Source organism: Megalobrama amblycephala, linkage group LG2 (assembly GCF_018812025.1).
Source record: "Megalobrama amblycephala isolate DHTTF-2021 linkage group LG2, ASM1881202v1, whole genome shotgun sequence".
In the NCBI taxonomy this organism is placed as follows: domain Eukaryota; kingdom Metazoa; phylum Chordata; class Actinopteri; order Cypriniformes; family Xenocyprididae; genus Megalobrama; species Megalobrama amblycephala.
This window is the reverse complement of record NC_063045.1, coordinates 1,147,955-1,171,958: the sequence shown is the minus strand read 5'-3', so window position 1 is coordinate 1,171,958 and position 24,004 is coordinate 1,147,955. Positions and strand designations below refer to the sequence as shown.

Here is a 24,004-nt window from a genome sequence, read left to right as displayed (position 1 = left end):
ACTGTCAAAAAAAAAAGCACCACCTTTCAGATGAGACGTTAAACTGAGGTCCCGACTCTATGGTCGTTAAAAATCCCAGGATGTCCCTCAAAAAGAGTAGGGGTGTAACCTTGCCAAATTTGCCCATTGGCCTCTATCCATCATGTCCTCCAAATCAACCCTATATTCTGATTGGTTCTGTCTCCTCTCAACCAATAAGCTGCTGTGTGGTGGGCGTTCTAGTGCAATATGGCTGCCGTTGCATCACCCAGGTGGATGCTGCACATTGATGGTGGTTGAGGAGATTTCCCCATTCCATACATACAGCGCTTTGAATACCCAGAAAAGCGCTATATAAATGTAACAAATTATTATTATTATTATTATTATTATTAACCGAGATGTTCCCCATCTGTCGACTCAACATAGTGTCCAATGATGACACTAGGGTTCCCTATGGAAAATGCCACAGTACTGAACTGAGTTACGAGGCTAGATGGGGCACATGTCGGCAAGCGTTAGCATGCCAAGTTACAAATGCACTCAAAGCAAGCAGTATAGTCCTTCATACCGCTCTGGGATTGAAGGACAGTACTTACATTGGGAGTAGGTCGCTTCAGCTGGACTACCTTGACCTTTTCTTTACTTTGATTTTTTCTTCTTCTAGGAAATTCTCCTTGGCGGTTGCCAGGAGAACAATACTTGCCTGACTGCATTGTGCCAATTGTAAAGTTTGGTGGAGGGGGAATATGGTGTAGGGTTGTTTTTCAGGGCTTGGCCTCGGCCTCTTAGTTCCAGTGAAAGGAACTCTTAATGCTTCAGCATACCAAGACATTTTGGACAATTTCATGCTCCCAACTTTGTGGGAACAGTTTGGGGATGGCCCCTTCCTGCTCCAACATGACTGCGCGCCAATGCACAAAGCAAGGTCCATAAAGACATGGATGAGCAAGTTTGGTGTGGAGAAACTTGACTGGCCTGCACAAAGTCCTGACCTCAACCCGACAGAACATCTTTGGGATGAATTAGAGCGGAGACTGCGAGCCAGGCCTTCTCGCCAACATCACTGCCTGACCTCACAAATGCGCTTCTAGAAAAATGGCCAAAAATTCCCATAAACACACTCCTAAACCTTGTGGAAAGCCTTCCCAGAAGAGTTGAGGCTGTTATAGCTGCAAAGGGTGGGCTAACTACATATTAAACCCGATGGATTAAGAATGGGATGTCATTAAAGTTCATGTGCATGTAAAGGCAGGTGTCCCAAAACCTTTGGCAATATAGTGTATGTTTACTTCAAATATCTTTAGAGAGGAATATTTCTGTTATATTTTTACCCAAAACAGGGTGATGTGATTACTATGGGGGGGATTCCAATGGGGATTTCTGCCTAATTCCTTCATAAGAATCCACATTAGTTCACAGAAGGAAGTTATTTCAATCACTCGACTGATGCTATAACGTGATTTTGGAGTAAAATATGCTGTTATTCTCAAATTGTATTTTGGCATTATACTAATCTAAAAACAGTTAGCATTTCAGCATCCTCTAAATGAAATAAACAGCATGGTCTTAAAAAGGTTCCATAAGTATCATCATTTTATGATTGCTTTAATTAATTCTGACGATATGACAACAAGCTGCCACATGTTTTCTTTCAAATAAGTCTATAATATTTGAAGTCCAAAGGCTTCATGAACTATGTCTTTTAAATTTATGTCTGTTGAACTTGGCAGTATATTCTCTCTCCTGGTTATTCTCTTCAGTTAGAATCTCAATTGTTGTAATTGTTGAATACAATATTGTGATTCATTGGCTAAAAAAAGAAAGCAAAACACAAAGTAAGGTAAAGATGAATGACTTTTAAGCTTTCTACAGATATCGTGATATCATTACTGTGAATTATTTTGGCCATGATAACAGACGTAAGAAAATCTGATATCATGACAGCCCTAATGTGGAAAATACATCACATGGACTTCCCGCTTGAGAAGGAAGGATTGAGAAACTAGCTGTCTAGATTTTGTCAAAAAGATCTTCATTTGTGGTTTGAAGATGAACGAAAGTCTGAGTGGTTTGGAACAACAGAAGTGTAAGTAATTAATGACAGAATTTTAATTTTTGGGTGAACTAGCCCTTTAAGTATTTTCCAATTTCATTAAACATTCATTTGATTTTATTAACAATTTTTATCAAACATGGACCTTTATTTTCATTCAAAAGGCTTATTTCTACTATTGTAGGCTCATTTTGTAAATTTAAGCAATTAATTTAGATAAGCAAAAATGATGCCATCATGTCCGTACTGTTTTATGGTGCATATTTTTAAACACCTTTTACCTTATTTTGATTATTCTCAGGATAGGTAAAGTAAGTCAAATCTGTCCTAAATCAAAAGCACCTGATATACCTTTCCTTTTTTAGTACATTGTTGTTGTGTAAACATACCCTTATATTGAAGGGATTTTGTTGCTTGACAATATTAGTGTCATATTTGATGAGGATGCAGTTTCACCCTTGAAAGTGCTGGATCTGAAGATGAACTAATTACTGTGATTGTTTTTTATATGGTTGTTAGAGAAGATGATGGAGAGAAACTCTTCCCACATGCAGTGAAGTGATACGGATTCTCCCCAGTGTGGATCCTCTCATGTGTTTTCAGATGTCCTGACTGATTGAATCTCTGATCGCAGTGTGAACACTTGTAAGGTTTCTCTCCAGTGTGGATCCTCTCGTGTTTTTTCAGGTCTCCTGACCGACTGAATCTCTTGTTGCAGTGTGAACACTTGTAAGGCTTCTCTCCAGTGTGGATCCTCTCGTGTCTTTTAAGGGCTCCTGACCCATTGAATCTCTTGTCGCAGTGTGAACACTTGTAAGGTTTCTCTCCAGTGTGGATCCTCTCGTGTGTTTTCAGGGCTCCTGACCGATTGAAACTTTTGTTGCAGTGTGAACACTTGTAAGGTTTCTCTCCAGTGTGAATTCTCTGGTGGCGTTTCAAATCTTCAGTTGTAATAAAACTCTTTCCACACTCAAAGCACACATAAGCTTTGTCACCAGTATGTATTTTCTGATGAACTTTTAAATTCTGCAGATGTGAAAAACTCTTTCCACACAAAGAACATGAATGTGGTTTCTCCTGTGAATGAACGTTCAGGTGGACCTTCAGGCCTGAAGCCCAAAAAAATGTTTTTCCACATTGATCACATTCATGCAGTTTCTCTCCGGTATGGATGTTCATGTGGTCCTTAAGGTGAACCTGTTGTCTAAAACTCTTTCCACACTGATCACATGTGAATGGTTTCTCTCCAGTGTGGATCCTCAAGTGAACATTTAGACTCTTTTTGTATGTGAAACTCTTCCCACATTGATCACATGTGTGAGGTTTCTCTCCAGTATGGATATTCATGTGGGCCTTAAGGTGAACCTGTTGTCTAAAACACTTTCCACAATGATCACATGTGAATGGTTTCTCTCCAGTGTGGATCATCATATGAACCGTGAAGCTCTTTTTGTGTGTGAAACTCTTCCCACACTGATCACATGTGAACGGTTTCTCTCCAGTATGGATCCTCATGTGATCCTTAAGATTCTTTTTGTATGTGAAACTCTTTCCACACTGGTGGCAATTGAAACATTTCTTGTCTCTTCTTTTCAGTAAAGAAATACTTTCAGTCTCTGAGCAAGTTTTTTCTCCAGTTTTGACATATTTCTCCTTCTCTTCACTCTCCTCATTCTTCAGCACCACGTCTGAAAGTAAAAAAGTTCCATTTTAAATAAATCAGAGTAAAATGTAAAGTGAAAGAAGACAACAGCTACACAAAATAAAACAGGGTCGTTTTGAGATCATTGTCATCTGTATGTGCAAAAATGCAAAAGGAAAAACTTAAATTTTTAGTCCATCATTGACAAGTGTACCCTCAGACTGAAGAGATTTTATTGCTCAATGGTATTATTTACCCCTTTTCCACCAGCATGAACCGGGTGCTAGTTCAGAGCTAGTGTTATTGCCAGTTCGGAGTTGGTTCAACTGACGAGCCTTATAAGAACCAATTTGCCTTTCACCGGGCTAGAGAGCCAGCACAGTCCTATCTTTCCCAGCAGCGGCAGTGCAGCAGCGCCAAACAAACACACCAAGCTTGTTCAAGATGCATCAGCTTCTCAGAGACAAATTGCCGCATGACTTCAAAACACCTTGTGAGAAATCCAAAAGCACAAGGAGTCGTATGCCCTACAAATGCTCCCGTGGCACTCGGATGTCACCCGCCAATCGGTCCGTGTAGCTCCGATGCATCTTGAACAAGACTTCCATAAACGATGGTGGACGTTTTGTTACAATTGATGCACAGAGCTTTACGAACCTACATCAGCATCCAACCATGGCGAATTCAATATGTTCGTCCAGCTCGCCATAATTTGTTTAGACAGAGAATACAATCGAGCTGCTATTAGCTTGATTAGCTGCTGTCACAAGTTTCTATTCTTCTTGTTGGTCATGGTAACCCCGTCCCCAGCCCCTGACACAAGCGGTTCTTACTTCTAGACCAGCAATGTTTTGGTGTTACATACAAACCACTTGTCCTAGTTCAGAGCTGGTGCAGACAAACAAAGAACTGATTTGAAACTAGGCTCTAGATCTGAACCAGCACTTAAACTACCTAAGTTGAAAAGGGGTAATTGTGTCACATTTGGTGAGGATGTGGCTTCACACTTTAAAGTGTTGGATCTGAAAATTACTTACTGTGATTGTTTTTTGTATGTCTGCGTAGAGAAAATGAACGAATGAAACTCTTCCCACATGCAGTGCAGTGATACAGTTTTTCTCCAGTGTGGATCCTCTCGTGTGTTTTCAGGGCTCCGGAATCAATGAATCTCTTTTCGCAGTGTGAACACTTGTAAGGTTTCTCTCCAGTGTGGATCCTCTCATGTTTATTTAGGGCTCCGGAATCACTGAATCTCTTGTCACAGTGTGAACACTCATAAGGTTTCTCTCCAGTGTGGATCCTTTCATGTTTTTTAAGTGTTCCTGAATCACTGAATCTCTGGCTGCAGTGTGAACACTTGTAAGGTTTCTCTCCAGTGTGGATCCTCTCATGCGTTTTCAGATGTACTGATTGACTGAATCTCTTGTTGCAATGTGAACACTTGTAAGGTTTCTCTCCAGTGTGAATTCTCTGGTGCCGATTCAAATCTTTTGTAGTAATAAAACTCTTTCCACACTCAAAGCACACATGAACTTTTTCACCAGTATGAATTTTCTGATGAACTTTTAAATTCTGCAGATGATAAAAACTCTTTCCACACAAAGAACATGAATGAGGCTTTTCCTCTGAATGAACTGTGATGTGCATCTTCAGGCCTGAAGCCCACAAAAATGTTTTTCCACATTGATCACATTTGTGCAGTTTCTCTCCAGTGTGGATGTTCATGTGTTCCTTAAGGTGCCCTTGATGTGCAAAACTCTTTCCACACTGATCACATGTGAATGGTTTCTCTCCAGTGTGGATCATCATGTGATCCTTGAGGTTCTTTTTATGTGTGAAACTCTTCCCACACTGATCACATGTGAACGGTTTCTCTCCAGTGTGGATTTTCATGTGTTCCTTAAGGTGAACTTGTTGTCTAAAATTCTTCCCACACTGAGTGCATGTGAACGGTTTTTCTCCAGTGTGGATCCTCATGTGAACCTCAAAACTCCTTTTGTGTGTGAAACTCTTCCCACACTTATCACATGTAAAAGGTTTCTCTCCAGTGTGGATTTTCATGTGTTCCTTAAGGTGAACTTGTTGTCTAAAACTCTTTCCACACTGATTGCATGTAAACGGTTTCTCTCCAGTGTGGATCCTCATGTGAATCTTTAAAGTCTTTGTGTCTGTGAAACTTCTTCCACACTGAAGGCAGGTGAAACATTTCTTGTCTCTTCTTTTCATTAAAGAAATAGTACTCCCAGTCTGAGAGCAAATTTTTTCTCCAGTTGTGACATGATATTTCTCCTCATCATTGTCCTCATTCTTTAGCACCACATCTGAAACAAAAAGTAAAGTGTAGGGCTGTCAAGTGATTAAATTTTTTAAATTAATCACACATTTACACTTCAGTTACACTTTTTTCGTAAGTTGAATACGGAAGGCGGTCTGGCAGAAGCTAGTTATATTACTTTATAATGTGTTAAGTACGGATATTTGTCTTACACAAATGCATTGCTTTACTTCACAAGGCCTTTATTAACCCCCCGGAGCCATGTGGAGTATGTTTAGGATGGAGGGATGCACTTATTTCAATTTCAAATAGGTGGTTTCCACGCACTGCCATTATAAAGTTTAGGAGCATCAAGGTGATTATTAATATAACTCCGATTGTATTCGTCTGAAAGAAGAAAGTCATATACACTTAGGATGGCTTGAGGGTGAGTAAACCATGGGGTAATTTCAAAGTGAACTAATCCTTTAAATATAGTTTAACTTAACAGCAAGTCTGAGCTTCAGCAAGAACCAATAAGTTTAATTCTTGTGTTGTGCAGCACATTTGAGCATCCGCAAGATGTTTGTGATAATTCGATTTTACAGTGTAAGAAGACATGGACATAGTGAAAGTGGAAAGTAAGGTGGAAGGGGTGTGAGGAGAGGTGGAATTCAAACAAAATCAGAATTACCCTAATTCAGTGGTTCTTAATCCTATCTGAGGGTATGGGGGATTTTGGTTTCAGCCCCCATAACATTTTTTTTTTTTTTTTTAAATAATAATAAGAAGAAAAAGAAGAAGAAATGGTTCAAGATAAAATACTATGGCTTAATGTTATGTATGAATATAAATATCAACAATTTTTTATAAATATTTGTAGTTTTAAAGCTGTTGATATAACTGAAAAACTTTTGTCCCCAATTTGAATATTTTTAAATGTCAGGGTGGCACCACTGCAGCTGAGAAGGTAATAACGTTAAGCCTGATACTGTAATGCAACATCCAGAGGAACCCAATAGATCATTGTGGCATAGTGAAAAAGGTTGTAGATATCTCTCAAATACTGATAAAATAGCTAATTTCAAGTATGGGTAGATATAAATATTTGGTTGTACCACCTGACAAAAAAAAAAGCAAAAATATGCATTACATCAGTTTTGAAAAATATTTTTTTAAAAATACCATTTTTGAAGCTTTATTTGCTCAACATTACAATAAACATGCATTTTCGTTAAGTGTATTTGTACATCTACAGCTGAAAGTGTCCTAAAATCATTAGAGAATATGCTAGTAATTTTGATGTTAGTATTAACTTGTAATAAATGCATTACTAGAAAAAAAATGCAGTGCTTTATTTTTCAGGAAAGTTGAACTGTTTGGCTAAGGTAAGAGTGTTTAGATCACTGTGTTAACTGTTTTGAGAGCAGTTACACTACTTTGGAGAAATGTGTCAAATCGATTGAGAAAAACTGTAATTCCTATGGAAGCAGTAAGGGTGTACTTAGTTTGTCACACATTAATTCTGCATGTTGGCCTAGTTTTTGTTAAATACATAATGATACGGTGTAATATGTCATGTGTTGTTCATCTGAGGTTGTATTTACATAATTTTAAGACCTGCCAAGGACCAAATGATTTTATTTTATGTCCTGATGCATTAAACCACAGAATTCAAAGGGGAGTATTTTGTTCTTCAGCCTCATGAAAGAAGAATCAGGAATAAACACCAACCTCTTTGTTCTTCAATGTGTTTCATTCTGCAGTGTTCTGGATCTCTCATCTTCTCACTGTCCTTCAATAAACTCTGTCTTTGCATATTTTAAGCTCTTCCTGATGGTTTGATGCTCGACTTCACTTGTAAATGGGAATATTCCAGCATTTATTGGTGAATTGCAGTGGGAGGAGCTTCACTGAAGGAGGAGGAACAGATCTGAGAGAAACAAGAAAGAAAAAAAAAAATCATTGAGTTTGTTTTTATACCATTTCACAATAAGTATTTATGTTTATCTATCTATCTATCTATCTATCTATCTATCTATCTATCTATCTACCTATCTATCTATCTAATAAAGTAACTTTTTAAGTAAATTTATGGTAAAGTGTTTTACTTACATTTTTATTTCTAAGAATTTCATCCACATACTTTACATGTACATGTATTATTATTATACTATATTAAAATATAAAAATAAGGAGTAGTGGCACAACAATTAACAGATATCAAATGCAAATAATGTAAGAATTAAAAAAAAAACTTAGAAAAATAAATGTACAAATTTAAAAGAAGCAAATAGCGCACTGATTGAATTTAACTCAACTTGTTCGTTCAGTGTTTTATTTGATACATGGTTCATCACAGATTAATGAACTGCTTTTGTGAAACTTACCTATCTCTTGTAGATGTCACAATAGCTGATCGTGCAGTTTGATCTCCTCAAGTCTGTTGACATCAATAAAATGATCTTAATGTGGCAATTTACAGATCTGAAGACATCAGCATAATGAATGAGGTGAAAACAGGATCTACTGACTTGAAATAAATAGGCTTTTCAGCTGCTCTGATAATAGTGATCCATAGACTATCAATACTCATTAAACAAGACATTCAGGATCAGCAGCAGATAATCTCACTTTATTCTAAGTATTTGCTGATAGAAACATATTGTTGGAGTCAGAATATATGCTGAAAGCCTATGCTCCAAATAGTTTCTCAAATACAGAAAAATAGCAGTAAAATAAAGACAATAATTAAACCCATCTTTATTAACCACTTCAATTTGTCCATATGAACCTAAATATAGTTAGATTTCCTAACAACTGCATTCATAACAACAAAGTAGTTTGAAAATCTTACCGTTTTGTATATGAAAAGAAACAAGCAAATCATCTTCTTCTTTAAAAAATAATCGTTTTACTTAGCAGACACACAAATAGCGCTGAACCCGATGAAAACATTTTAGAAATGAGCCCGTAAACAGTGCTTTAACAAACGGTCCTATATTAGCGTGAACTGCTCACCTCAGAAGGAACGCGCGAATGATGACGTCATTACCGCGAGACGAGATCATCGGCATATTATCAGAAACGCGCCAAATACATATTAGGGTAAAACAAATAATATAGACCTCAATAGTTCTGTTTGGTAATCAGATGGTATTTTTTATATTTATTTCTCTATGGGCGGACATAGTTTAACCTCATTTGTGTCCTCATTTGCTAATAAAGGCAATTTGAACAGCTGTGAGTGTTGAACGCAGACTCAAAAAGAAGTCAATTCATTTATTTTCAAAAATGAACAATAAATACAACCAAATTATAAATAAAAACATAGGAAATTCCTACAGTTAAACAAATGAAAGTGTTCAAGATGTTCCATACTCAGCATTATAAACATATGCATTATAAGAAAATTTAACACAAAATTAAACTATGATATTTATATCATAATTTTTCTTCATGTAGCCTACAAGAATAAAATATTTAATCCATCTTGTTAATCTCACTGTTGAAACCTTTGTTCTTGAAAATTAACTGAATTTACTGTGACAAACTTGGATGCTGGATGTTTCTTTGGCCTGAAAAAACAAAAAACAGAAATTCAACATTTCCACTAAAACTTAGGGGTATAACAATACACTCATTATTGTCACGATAATGATTGATTCTATAAAAATCGTGATACTGAACTCAAAATACCATCATGTTATCTTAAGCCAAAATAAAGGAAAGGTTTTTTTTATCATTACTGTATTTTTATTTTATTATCAGGACCCACAAATATTCCCCCATTGCATTATTTTTAACATTGTATAGTAGTTTAATGTAGTAATCTAGTAATGACATTGGCTGACAAGCAGATCAGAATCAACTCGCGAGAATGTGAACAGAAGTTTAACTAAACACTCACAGACATCCAAATCACGCAAACATAGGAAATGAGAGAGTGGAAATGAATTAAACCGTAGCATAACTGGGGAATGGAACTAGGAAAAGAGTAGTTTAACGAGCTGGAAGAACCATCAGTTTCTCACTCACCTTGGTTAACAAAGGGTTCACAACTTAATACTAAATCGCTGTTTAGTGTTCAAATGTACAATACTTTCAAACGCCTTAGCTGTTGAGGAGCGCCCGGATCTGCAATGTCAAGAAAATTCTTGATGGTTCGGTCCGATGGTGCTGAAGTTGTAATCAATATCTTCTGCATTGAATGAAGAAATGAAGACGAACTTGCGCTGTTATTTTGACCCTGTTGTCGAGGAAGTTGCACATGGCTTGTGCACGTCAATGAGGCCTGTCTGCCCGGCTGTGCCGGCCCGGGTGGCTGACTGAGGTGAGAAACAGTCAGTAGAATTATCAAGAAATTGATATTGTCAAGAACATTGTGAAAATTAACATTAAAATTGTTGTTTGATCGATCCAGTCATTACAGAAGATAAAGATGAGAGTGAGTACATGATGGAAAATTTACATTTTTGGGTGAATTATACCTTATAAATACAGTAAGGTGAGCCTTGGATAAAACTAACTTTTACATCAACGATACATATTTTCTCATGATTATATCGCGACATCTCAATATAATGATGTAGAATTACAACCCTACTAAAACTACCATTACAAACATTACAAAGATAGTTATCTCCACGTAAACTACAAAATGTTAATATGAGGAAACTATGACGTCATGCGTATGTATTTAGTGTTCAGTATTTCTTTACAAAGTGATATTGCCAACTACTGCCTTAGCAGCAGAATACAGTGTTTTTTGAAGTTTTCACGGATCCGAGTGAATAGGAATCATTTCGACAACATTTTCATCCGTCATCTTTTCCATTTTAGTGCATCGTCGTCTTGTAAACGTATCCTCATATTGAAAAGATTTTATTGCTCAACGGTATTATTGTCACATTTAGTGAGGATGCGGCTTCACACCTGAAAGTACTGGATCTGAAGATGAACTACTTAGGCCTACTACTGTGATTGTTCATTGTATGACTGTGTAGAGCAGGTGATCGAGTGAAACTCTTCCCACATGCAGTGCAGTGATACGGTTTCTCTCCAGTGTGGATCCTCTCATGTTTTTTCAGGGCTCCTGACTCAGTAAATCTCCTGTCGCAGTGTGAACACTTGTAAGGTTTCTCTCCAGTGTGGATCCTCTCGTGTTTTTTCAGGGCTCCTGACTCACTAAATCTCCTGTCGCAGTGTGAACACTTGTAAGGTTTCTCTCCAGTGTGGATCCTCTCATGTTTATTTAGAGCTCCGGAACCACTGAATCTCTTGTTGCAGTGTGAACACTTGTAAGGTTTCTCTCCAGTGTGGATCCTCTGGTGTGTTTTCAATTGTCCTGACTGACTGAATCTCTTGTTGCAGTTTGAACACTTGTAAGGCTTCTCTCCAGTGTGAATTCTCTGGTGCCGTTTCAAATCTTTAGTTGTAATAAAACTCTTCCCACACTCAAAGCACACATGCACTTTTTCACCAGTATGTATTTTCTGATGATCATTTAAATTCTGCAGATAATAAAAGCTTTTTCCACACAAAGAACATGAATGTGGTTTCTTCTGTGAGTGAGTTCTCAGGTGTATATTCAGGCCTGAAGCCCTCAAGAATGTTTTGCCACATTGATCACATCCATGCAGTTTCTCTCCAGTGTGGATGACCATGTGTGTCTTAAGGTGTCCTTGATGTGCAAAACTCTTTCCACACTGATCACATGTGAACGGCTTCTCTCCAGTGTGGATCCTCATGTGAACCTTGAGGTTTTGTGTGCATGTGAAACTCTTCCCACACTGATCACATGTGAACGGTTTCTCTCCAGTGTGGATCCTCATGTGAACCTTGAAACTCTTTTTTTGTGTGAAACTCTTCCCACATTTATCACACGTGACCAGGTTCTCTCCAGTGTGAATCCTCAAGTGAACCTTGAGACTCTGTTTGCGTGTGAATCTCTTTTCACACTGATGGCAGGTGAAATGTTTCTTGTCTCTTCTTTTCAGTAAAGAAACACTTTCAGTCTGTGAGCCAATTTTTTCTCCAGTTTTGACATGATGTTCCTCCTCCTCTTTACTCTCCTCATTCACCAACAGCACATCTGAAATATAAGTTTAAAAAAAAGTTGCATTTTAAATAAATCATAAAAAATCTGAAACATAAAGTGAAAGTTGACAAGTTATGATCATTTTGATGCATTTTTATAAATCTCTTTCCATGAACGAGGTACACTGACCTACCAATAAGTACTTTTAAAACATTATCGGCACACATCCCATGTTTTTGTAGAGAGAACTATTAAATATTTGATCAACTCCACAAATTACCCAACATAATATTAACATTAAAAAACTATTCAATAGTGAAACAGTTCTGACATTCTTGCATATAAATATACAATTCATTTTATTAAAAACTTAAACTGAAGCCTTGCTTCCACCAAATTTACCTGGAACAATTTGACCCAGGAACTTTTTTCCCCTCAAACCTCTTGCTGTCTGCATTTCCATCATGGTCTAAAGTACTGTGAAGATTAAGTCTGGTGATGTAGGACTGCATGCCACTTTCCAGTTCCCACTGGATTTCATCCTCCGCAAATAAGCTAAATAAAGCCTGAAACTTGTCGGTCCATTGGTCATAATTCTTTTTTCAATAATTTTATTTGAATAGCAAACAACTCAACCATGCTGCATGAACTCAACCAATCAGCTTGTTCAGCGTCCAAGTCCCACTCCTGAATGTTCTTGAACTTTGAAAAAGTATTACCTAGCAAACAGGGACTTTCTGATGGGGAAATTTTTACACAGAACTTTATTTAGACCCTGGTTCCTGCAGTCAAAACACACTGAGTACCACCCCAAAGTCCCTAGTTCCTGGGGAAAGTTACTGCGGTGGAAACATGGCTTTAAGTAGCTGCCCAACATTTTTCACTCAACAAAGTTACAACAATTTCCTTTCGTTCTATTTCCTCATTTTAAAAAAAAAGTGTTTGTTAAGGTTTAAGGTAACACCTGTTCCCTAAACGGAAGCTGTTCGCCTTTAGGTGGCGTCCTAGGTTCTGGTGTTGTGTCTGTGTTCGTCTTTGTGTTTTGCAGGGTGGAGTCAAGTGGCAGGTGTAACGGGTTGCCTATGATGAGTGGACTGATTAAAGGATCGGTCTTTCCAGAGGGCTTTGGATCTGTGCTTGGGTTCCTGTTTTCACTTGAGCTTGACCTATCTCTGGCACCAGTTTGTGTTATTTTTTTGTTAGTTTATCATGTATTCTTTCTTTAAATAAATGTGTTTTTGAGCTAACTTGAGTCGAGCGTGGCCTCCCCACTTTGTTACGCTGCCATAAGCCAGGTAGTGTGTAACGTGGGGGCTCGTCCGGGATTTGAACCCAGGACCCCCCAAAGTCTTAAAATGGCGACACGCAAGAAATGACATCATTTGAACTCTAGATAATGTGAAAATAATCTCAATCCATTGTATTGACTGCTTTTATCAACCAAAGTTATAAGAGAAATAACTGTATATTATGAAATATAAGGTTATCAAAAAACAAAAAACGAAAAAATAAATAAATAAATAAATAAATAATATAATATATATATATATATATATATATATATATATATATATATATATATATATATGCTTTGCTTAATTTATGTTAGGGTTAGGTGCTCACGTGCCCACTGTTGGCACTTTTGGCATTGGACAGGGCAACGCCTTGATTTGTTTCTTTTTCAGCCATTCTGTTGTAGATTTGCTGATATGATTGGGATCATTGTTTAGTTACATAATGTCTTAGGTTACATTTGTAAACATGGTTCCCTGAGAAGAGGGAATGAGACTCTGCGTCCCCTAGGGTTTGCTATGGGGGAATGCCTCTGGCATGCCAGGTGTCTGAAATGTGAGTCTAAACACGACAATGAAGTTGACATTGGCAGGCAGCAGCCCATGAAATCATCACTGGTGCGACCGTGTGAATAAAAGTGCACCTGTGAATAACGTCATCCACTTCTTGTCTGAAGGAGACTGGAGCAGGAATGCTTTAAGCATGGCAAAGGGATGCAGAGTCTTGTTCCCTATTCTCAGGGAACCATGGTTACATGCATAACCTGAGATGTTCCCTTTCGAAAGGGAACTCGTGCTGCATCCCCTAGGAGTAACTATGTGGAGCAGAATATCTCTTCAGCATGGCAGCATGGGTAAGTACCTTATTGGCTGAGTTAAGTCAAAAAAATCAGAGTCTTCTTCCCCAAGGCACACCAGTGACAATCATAGGTCAGAGCTTCTCAAGAACGGAGGCCTCAAAAGGATAACTCTAAAGAGAGGAAGCCCAACTATGTTCATACTTAGGCAAGCTTCCAAGAGACTCACAGAGAACTTTCCTAAAAGCAGCCCTGGAGAGCAGAGGACTCAACAAGAGGCCTGGCAACACTTTAACCCAAGGGAAATGACAGGTTGAGTCAGCTGGCCCACGAAGCTCCGCAGAGTGGAGGCCTACAGAATGCCTCTCATATTGAGAGAAGGCCTAGCAACACTTTAAGCAGCCAAGGAGGTTCCAAGAAAGTATATAGTATATACAAGTATACTATCAACAGAATGACGTTATTCACAGGTGCACTTTTATACTCACGGTCGCATCAGTGATGATGTCATAGACTGCCGCCTGCCAATGTCAAGTTTATTGTTGTATTTAGTCTTGCAGTTCAGACACCTGGCCTGCCAGAACCATTCCCCATAATGACCCCTGGGGGATGCAGCGTGATCCCTTTTGAAAGGGAACCCAATTTCGGCCAAGCTTTAGCTGTCAAACAGACGGCTTCCCATTTGCCTCTAGAATACTTTGATGTGCAGAAGAGTTCATGGTCGACTCAATGACTCTGAGGCAAGACAAAGTTTTATATAACATCTGTTTAACTTATAACATGAAAGTAAGGTTAATAATATAAACTTAGAGAACATTATTTTTAGCTAAACTAAATTTTAGTCTACAAATGTTACACCGGTGCCCAGCAGACAGTTGACTATAAAGGGGTGTAAAAACCCCTTCCCATTCCATGCTGTCAGCAATGGCACCACATGGAAGAGAAATGTCACAAGACCTAAGAAAGAAAATTTCTTTACACCAGAAGATCAGCAAAGCTTTACTTATCAGTCAGAATACTGTAGCAAAAACGGTACAAAGATTTTAAAAAGAACACCAGGTCATCCACAGAAGTTAACACCTCGGCAGGAGCGTCTTCTGATGAGAAGGGCTGAAGAAAATCGGCATGCAAGTTCACAGCAGTTATCTAAAATAGTAGAAAGCCAAACTGGGGTGATTATTTCCCGTGACACAATACAGCATACACTGCGGAGTAATGGTGTGCATGGGTGCCTTCTACAAAAGAAGCCTCTCCTAAAGCCCAGGCACAAAAAAGCCTGCCTAGAGTTTGCCATGGCCCATGCTGACAAAGATGAAGACTACTGGAACTCTATACTCTGGAGTGATGAGACCAAGATAAATGTTTTTGGAACCGATGGCTTCAAAACTGTATGGCGTCGCAAAGGTGAGGAACACAAAGAAAAATGCATGGTGCCTACAGTGAAACATGGTGGTGGCAGTGTCCTTATATGGGGCTGCATGAGTGCTGCTGGTGTCAGGGAGCTGCATTTCATTGATGGCATCATGAATTCACAGATGTACTGCTCTATACTGAAAGAGAAGATGCTACCATTCACTCCGTGCCCTTGGTCGTCGTGCACTTTTCCAACATGACAATGATCCTAAACACACATCTAAGGCCACTGTTGGATTTCTGAAGAAGAACAGGGTGAAAGTGATACAGTAGTTCCTGATCTGAACCCAATCGAGCACCTATGGGGAATTCTGAAGAGACAAGTTGAGCATCACTCTCCATCCAGCATCCAGTCTCTAAAAGAGGTCATTCTTGAAGAATGGAAAAAGACAGATGTTGCGAAATGTTGCCAACTTATTCATTCCATGCCTAGAAGACTTGGTGCTGTCATTAAAAATCACGGAGGCCATACAAAGTACTAGATGTAGTAGTTTTTGTTGTGTGTGTGTGGGGGGGATGCGGTTACTCATTTTTGCATCACCCTAATTTGAGTAAAACTGAAAAATGTGTAATCCAAGTTATATTAAGAACCTTACTTCCATATTATAAGTTAGACATAAGTTATATTAAACTTAGTCTTGTCAACATTTTGGAAATTGTTTTTGTGTTCATTGAAATATTGTTTAAAATGCTACTTTTCAAAGGGGGTGTACTCATTTATGCTGAACACTGTAGCTATTTAGTTTGTCACACATAACACTATATTGCCATACATATTGGGACACCCCTCCAAATCCTTTAGTTCAGGTGTTTCAATCACTTCCATGGCCACAGGTGTATAAAATCAAGCACCTAGGCATGCAGACTGCTTCTACAAACATTTGTAAAAGAATGGGTTGCTCTCAGGAGCTCAGTGACTTCAAGCGTGGTACGGTGATAGGTTGCCACCTGTGCAATAAGTCCATTAGTGAAATTTCCACACTACTAAATATTCCACGGTCAACTGTTAGTGGCATCATAAAGTGGAAGCAATTGGGAACAACAGCAACTCAGCACACAAAGTAGTAGGCCAATCAAAGAGCAGGGTCAGCACATGCTGAGGTGCAGAGTGCGCAGAAGTCGACAACTTTCTGCAGTCAATAGCTACAGACCTCCAAACTTCGTGTGGCCTTCAGATTAGCTCAAGAACAGTGCGTAGAGAGCTTCATGGAATGAGTTTCCATGGCCGAGCAGTTGCATCCAAGCCTTACATCACTAATTGCAATGCAAAGCGTCGGATGCAGTGGTGTAAAGCACACCGCCACTGGACTCTAGAGCAGTGGAGACGTGTTCTCTGGAGTGACAAATCACCATCTCTCTGTCTGGCAATCCGATGGACGAGTCTGGGTTTGGCTTTTACCAGGAGAACGGTACTTGCCTGACAGCATTGTGCCAAGTGTAAAGTTTGGTGGAGGGGGATTATGGTGTGGGGTTATTTTTCAGGGGTTGGGCTTGAACCCTTATTTCCAGTGAAAGGAACTCTTAAAGCTTCAGCATACCAAGACATTTTGGACAATTTCATGCTCCCAACTTTGTGGGAACAGTTTGGGGATGGTCCCTTCCTGTTCCAACATGACTGTGCGCCAATGCACAAAGCAAGGTCCATAAAGACATGGATGAGCGAGTTTGGTGTGGAGGAACTTGACTGGCCTGCACAGAGTCCTGACCTCAACCCGATAGAACACCTTTGGGATGATTTAGAGCGGAGACTGTGAGCCAGGCCTTCTCACCAACATCAGTGCCTGACCTCACAAATGAGCTTCTAGAAGAATCGTCAAAAATTCACATAAACGCACTCCTAAACCTTGTGGAAAGTCTTCCCAGAAGAGTTGAAGCTGTTATAACTGGGTGGGCCAGCTCCATATTAAACACTACGGATTAAGAATGGGATGTCATTAAAATTCATGTGCACGTAAAGGCAGGGGTCCCAAAACTTTTGGCAATATAGTGTAGCTTCTCCATGTTGGCCTAGTTTTTGTTAAAAATGAAAGTGTAAAATGTCATGTGTAGTTGTATTTACCTAATTTTAAGACCTGCCGAAAACAGAGATGATTTTTCTAATATCGATTTTTTAAGTGTAAAAGGGTGAGTACATTATGGCAGAATTTACATTTTTCGTGAATTATACCTTATAAATACAGTAAGCTGAACCTTGGTTAAAACTAACTTTTACATCAATTATATAGTCGCATTTTTATGTTGCAATACCTCAATATAATGATGTATCATTACATCCCTACTAAAACTACCGTTACAAACATTACAAAGATAATCGCCATGTAAACTACAAAAATGCGAATTTGAGAAAACTGACATCATGCATATGTGCACTACATGTTCAATATTTCTTTACAAAGCGACATCGCCAACTACCGCCTTTTTGGATTTGTGACGTTTTCACAAATCCAATTATACAGGACATTTTTGACAACATTTTCATGTCCTCTTTTCATTTTTTATACATTGTTGTCTTGTAAACGTACCGTCATATTAAATAGATTTTATTGCTCGACGGTATTTTTGTGTCACATTTGGTGAGGATGCGGCTTCACACCTGAAAGTGCAGATCTGAAGATGAACTACTTACTGTGATTGTTCATTGTATGACTGCGTAGAGAAGATGACTGTTTGAAACTCTTCCCACATGCAGTGCAGTGATACGGTTTCTCTCCAGTGTGGATCCTCTTGTGTTTTTTCAGGGTTCCTGAATCACTGAATCTCTTGTCGCAGTAGGAACACTTGTAAGGTTTCTCTCCAGTGTGGATCCTCTGGTGTGTTTTCAATTGTCCTGACTGACTGAATCTCTTGTCGCAGTGTGAACACTTGTAAGGTTTCTCTCCAGTGTGTATTCTCTGGTGTCGATTCAAACCTGCAGTTGTAATAAAACTCTTCCCACACTCAAAGCACACATGTATTTTTTCACCAGTATGAATTTTCTGATGAATATTTAAATTCTGCAGACATGAAAATCTTTTTCCACACAAAGAACATGAATGTGGTTTCTCCTGTGAATGAACTGTCAGGTGGCTCTTCAGGCCTGAAGCCAACAAAAATGTTTTACCACACTGATCACATCCATGCAGTTTTTCTCCAGTGTGGATGACCATGTGTGTCTTAAGATGTCCTTGATGTGCAAAACACTTCCCACACTGATCACATGTGAACGGTTTCTCTCCAGTATGGATCCTCAAGTGAACCTTGAGATTCTGATTGCATGTGAAACTCTTCCCACACTGGTCACATGTGAATGGTCTCTCTCCAGTGTGGATTCTCATATGAACCTTGAAACTCTTTGTGTGTGTGAAACTCTTCCCACACTTATCACATGTGACTGGTTTCTCTCCAGTGTGGATCCTCATGTGGATCTTGAGACTCTGTTTGCGTGTGAAACTCTTTCCACACTGAAGGCAGGTGAAACATTTCTTGTCTTGTCTTTTCAGTAAAGAAACACTTTCAGTCTGTGAGCTAGTTTCTTCTCCAGTTTTGACAGGTTTCTCTTCCTCTTTACTCTCCTCATTCTTCAGCATCACATCTGAAATTAAAGTTTAAAAAAAGTTGCATTTAAAAAAAAAAATCATAAAATCTGAGAGGAATGTAAAGTAAAAGACAAGAAAGAGTTAGACAAGAAATTCTGATCATTTTGATGCATTTTCATAAATCTTTCCATGAACAAGGTACACTGACCTACCAGTTGTTACTTTTAAAATATTATCAGCACACGTTTCTGTAGAGAGAACTTAAATATTTGATAAACTCCACAATTATCTAACATAATATTATCATAAAAAAAAAAACTATACAATAGTGATACAGTTCTGACAGTCTCTCATATGACTATTTATTTTACTAAATAGTGCATCCTGGTGCCATGTGTTCCCCAGGTAAGCAATGCACCTGGCCATCTACATGATGTAAAAGAAAACATGATTCATCAGAGCAGGCCACCTTCTTCCATTGCTCCGTGGTCCAGTTCTGATGCTCACATGTCCACTGTTGGCTCTTTCGGCGATGGACAGGGGTCAGCATGGGCACCCTGACTGGTCCGCAGCTATGCAGCTCCATACGCAACAAACTGATGCACTTTGTATTCTGACACCTTTCTATCAGAACCAGCATTAACTTCTTGAGCAATTTGAGCTACAGGAGCTTGTGTTTTGGATCTGACCACACGGGCCAGCCTTCGCTCCCCACGTGCATCAATAAGCCTTGGCCGCCCGTGACCCTGTCTCCGGTTCACCACTGTTCCTTCCTTGGTCCACTTTTGATAGATACTGACCACTGCAGACTGGGAACACCCCACAAGAGCTGCAGTTTTGGAGATGCTCTGACCCAGTCGTCTAGCATTCACAATTTGGCTCTAGTCAAACTTGCTCAAATCCTTACGCTTGCCCATTTTCTAACACATCAACTTTGAGGACAAAATGTTCACTTGCTGCTTAATATATCCACCCACTAACAGGTGCCGTGACGAAGAGATAATCAAGTGTTATTCACTTCTGTCAGTGCTCTTCGGTTTATGTCATGTGTAGTTGCTCATCTGAAGTTGTATTTACCTAATTTTAAGACATGCCAAAGACCAGATAATTTTTTTATTATATCCCAATATGTAAAACCGTAGGATTCAAAAGGGTGTACTTTCTTATTCATATGAATGTAGAAAATGTTTCCTATATTATTTATTGGTTTAACTAAGCTTTGTTCAACAACAAACAGTAAATCTGATAAAATGCTTTATAACCTTATTGTTCTTCAGCCTCATGAATAAACACCAACCTCTTTGTTCTTCAGTGTGTTTCATTCTGCAGTGTTCTGGATCTCTCATCTTCTCACTGTCCTTCAATAAAGTCTGACTTTACAGATTTCAGCTCTTCCTGATGGTTTGATGCTCGTCTTCACTTGTAGACTGATGGGAATATTCCAGCATTTATTGGTGAATTGCAGTGGGAGGAGCTTCACTGAAGGAGGAGGAGCAGATCTGACAAAATCAAGAAGAAATCAGTTACAGTTTGTTTTTATTTCACACATTTTAAGTATTTATGTTTTATAAATCTATATATCTATCTATTAAATTAACTTTTTAGTAAATAAATGGTAAAGTGTTTTATACATATTCACATTTTTGATTAACATGGATTTTTTTTTAAAAGATTTTCATTCACATACTTTATTCCTACATTTATCTCAACTCTCAATAACATAACACACAGACAAAATTTATATATATATATATATATATATATAGAGAGAGAGAGAGAGAGAGAGAGCATAGACTATTAATACTTATTAAACAGATCATCTTACTTTATTCTATGCTTTTGCTGGTAGAAACAGATTATTTGAGTCAGAATATATTGCCTATAAGTGCTCTAATATTACTTTTATTTAAAATCATACAGGAAGAAAAAATAGCAAACACTGTGACACATATTAACCCTTGTAATTTGCCCATATGAATCTAAATATAGTTATATTTCCTAGTAATTGCATTCATAACAACATAGTTTGCTAACATCTTACCGTTTTGTATGTGAAGAGAAAGGCAACTCATAAATCCTTCTTCTTTAAAAACATAACCGTTTTACTAAGCAGACACACAAATTGCACCGAACCCGATGAAAATGGGTCAGAAATTACCCCGTAAATGTTGCTTTATAAAATTATTTTACCGCGAAACGCTCACCTCAGAAGACTCGACACCTGACTGAAGGGGGAGCGCGCGCTGGTTATGACGTCATCGCCGCGAGACGAGATGAACGGGAGATTGTCAAAATCACGCAAAATACTAAAAACATCTATAAAACAACATACCAAACAAAAATAAAAGGTAAAACAGTTATTGTTGTAGACACACAGCAGTCTAATGCCCAATGTCATGTGAGGGTGAAATTAGGTATTTATCAAGTAATTTAAAAAATGGAAAGCACCAAACACAATGATAAAATTAACATTTCATGGCTTTTAGATGTAACTAAAATGATTAAATGATTAATTCTTGATCTATGAAGAATCAGCAGAAAATAAAAAGGGACAATTAAAGTTTTTGATAACATTATTAATAGGCTACTTGGTGAAGCAAATAAAAAGAAAAATTAAAACAGATTTATTTCTCTCTTTATTGACTAACAAGATAGAAAAGCATCGCAATAGAATAAAAGTGAAGACCGATCTTACATCGAGTTTTCAACATACACTACAAGTGGAAGAATAACTAGTTTTAAAAACAATGAACATAAAATAAATAAACCTACTTTTTTCATAAGTGTAAACAAACTACAAGTGATTCATATTCAGTACAATAAAACTTAATAAAACTCGTAATAAAGAATTATGATATAATTTATATCATGAAGTAAAATGATATACAAGAATATTTTTATTTTATTTTATTATTTTTTTTTAGATATCCATCTATGCGTTGATTTGAATCTCACTGCTGGTCTTGAAGATTAACTTTATTCACTGTGACAAATTTTGATGTTTCTTTGTCTCATTGATCATTGTGGCTGGATAGGACAGATTTTGGGGCTGTTTACATGACACCATTTTCAACTAAAAACTGAAGTTTTCTGGCCATTCATTTTCTTGACAATGGCATTTTGGGTGCCTGAAATCACTAACTTTAGAAAACAGGTTTCAAAGTGCAATTTTTTATTATCTCCATGTAAACTAGGGTTGCAATATTTTGGTTTTCAAAAAAAAGAGGACAGTGGGGGCAGAAGGCAGACGGACACCCGCAGTGGGGGCGTAAATCCTTGACAAATGCATTCACAACAATGCAATTATGTTACTGAACTTTAATACATAAAGTAATGCATTCTTTCCATATCATTTATGGCCCTCAACAATAGAATAACAACAACAAAAGGTTTAGCTTTTAACACCTTTTACATTACACCATTTCTTTTCATCTCCATAGGTTAAAATAAAACAAAATCAGTTGCCATAAAAAAAAATTCAGTTAAAAAAAAATTGATTTCACTAGTATACTTTCCTGAAGATCGAATCTTTCCCAACAGTCTTGGGTTACCAATCAAGTACGCATGAAAGTCTTTGCACGACATTTGTCTATAGTTGTATTGTGAACACAGAATCCACATCAGTGACTCAACAGACTCAAATTCTGTGAATTTCTTCAGGTTGGTAACCTGATCAAAGCATTTTGCATCAACAATTGGCACCCCCTTTTCTCCCAGGTGTGCGATACAAGCTTCTATGTAATTTCAGTCCGGTGTCTCACTCACATCCATCCACATGATAGAGGAGAACTCCTCCATGGGTGCCATCCATTCCTCCAGATATGAACTGTACAGACCTTGTACTTGAGCACTGAAATGGTCACACCTCTTACCAAGTCCATCCTTTTGTGCCAACGACTAGTCCCTTGACTTTAAGGGACATGAAGTTATTAGTCTTGCATTCAAGAAGCATGGTGTGGACGTTGTACAAAATGTTCTTCACTTCCACAATTGAATTGCTCTCCCTTTCCATGTATTGCGCAATTGTTTCAGCGGACTCATTTGGAGTCGGCTGAAAATGAGTCAAGCTCGTGAACCGATCATCTCTACCTACTAGTTCATTTATAGCATCAAATAAACATGAATGAACATCAGAAGGAATGTTGTTTCAAACGCAGAAAGACGTCAGTAAACACCATTTTTTCAAGTTCAAGTCCACCGAGGTTAAACTTCTAACTCCTGACTGCATTGTCGGACAAAATGGCGGATTCTGCGTTATGACTGGTTAGATCGCTTGTCAATCAAACTCCTGGTGAAGGGTCAATTTACCTGATGAAGTCTCTTCTTTAGCTGCAATTTTGTGTTTTGCAGAGCTTATGTGGGCTTCTAAGTCATTAGCACCTTTATTTGACACTGACATGTATGTGCCAGCTTTGCGGGTCATGCATTCTGCTTCACACGGATCCCGAACGAGGTGAAAACACAGGAATTTTCTCTGTAAATCATCTGTGAATTTACATTTGGGCATTTTTACGCTGTTCAGGCATGTGCCACCCACTGTTGATAAGCAAGCTGCCACTCTGGCTGTTGCTGTGGTGCTGAGGATAATGATTGAGATGCAGTTTGACCAATGTTTGTGTACATGGCCGACCTGTGGTGGCGTGTGAGAAGGAGGGACCTAAAAAAAAGCTCACAGCTCACAGCAGAAAAGCTCACAGGAAGAGAAAGCTCAAAGCAATGCAAAAACGCACACAATAAATAGCGACTGTAGAAAGCAAAAGCCGAATCCCGGACATTTTGATTTAGAAATCCCAGCCAGATGCATTTTTAGGTCCAAAAAGAGGACATGTCCTGAAAAAAAGAGGACGTATGGTCAGCCAATGTAAACTACAAAAACGTGAATGTGAAAAACATTAAACCGTAAAAAAAAAAAAAAAAAAAAAAGATGCGACGACACACCTTCACTCTCTTCAATTGTAGAGAAGTGAAGCCGCCAATGCCCCAAAATGGTGCTGACATATTGCACTAATTGCATTG

The 24,004-nt window shown here is 38.3% G+C and overlaps 2 protein-coding genes and 1 pseudogene across 7 annotated transcripts in view; all 3 read right to left on the bottom strand.

Annotated features, from left to right (window-relative positions):
* LOC125263010 overlaps positions 1-7,799 on the bottom strand; it is a 43,059-nt pseudogene extending 35,260 nt beyond the window's left edge.
* LOC125263100 (zinc finger protein OZF-like) overlaps positions 1-21,090 on the bottom strand; it is a 252,439-nt gene extending 231,349 nt beyond the window's left edge. The window contains exon 1 of the mRNA XM_048181977.1: positions 21,030-21,090. The gene's annotated coding sequence lies outside the window, so the exon portion shown is untranslated. The remainder of the gene's footprint in view (positions 1-21,029) is intronic.
* The window catches only part of LOC125263094 (zinc finger protein 91-like), a 31,250-nt gene continuing 17,930 nt past the window's right edge, over positions 10,685-24,004 (bottom strand). For 4 of the 6 annotated variants that reach the window (XM_048181964.1, XM_048181963.1, XM_048181962.1 and 1 more), the window contains 2 exons: positions 18,100-19,044; positions 10,685-12,025 (listed from right to left, as the gene is read on the bottom strand). In XM_048181964.1, the coding sequence (XP_048037921.1) occupies positions 10,893-12,025; positions 18,100-19,039 (2,073 nt within the window). In that variant the 5' untranslated portion in view covers positions 19,040-19,044 and the 3' untranslated portion in view covers positions 10,685-10,892. Of the gene's footprint in view, positions 12,026-18,099; positions 19,045-20,285; positions 20,488-21,029; positions 21,168-21,192; positions 21,222-24,004 lie in introns of those variants that run through there. The other 2 variants (XM_048181960.1, XM_048181958.1) reach the window with 2 other exon arrangements.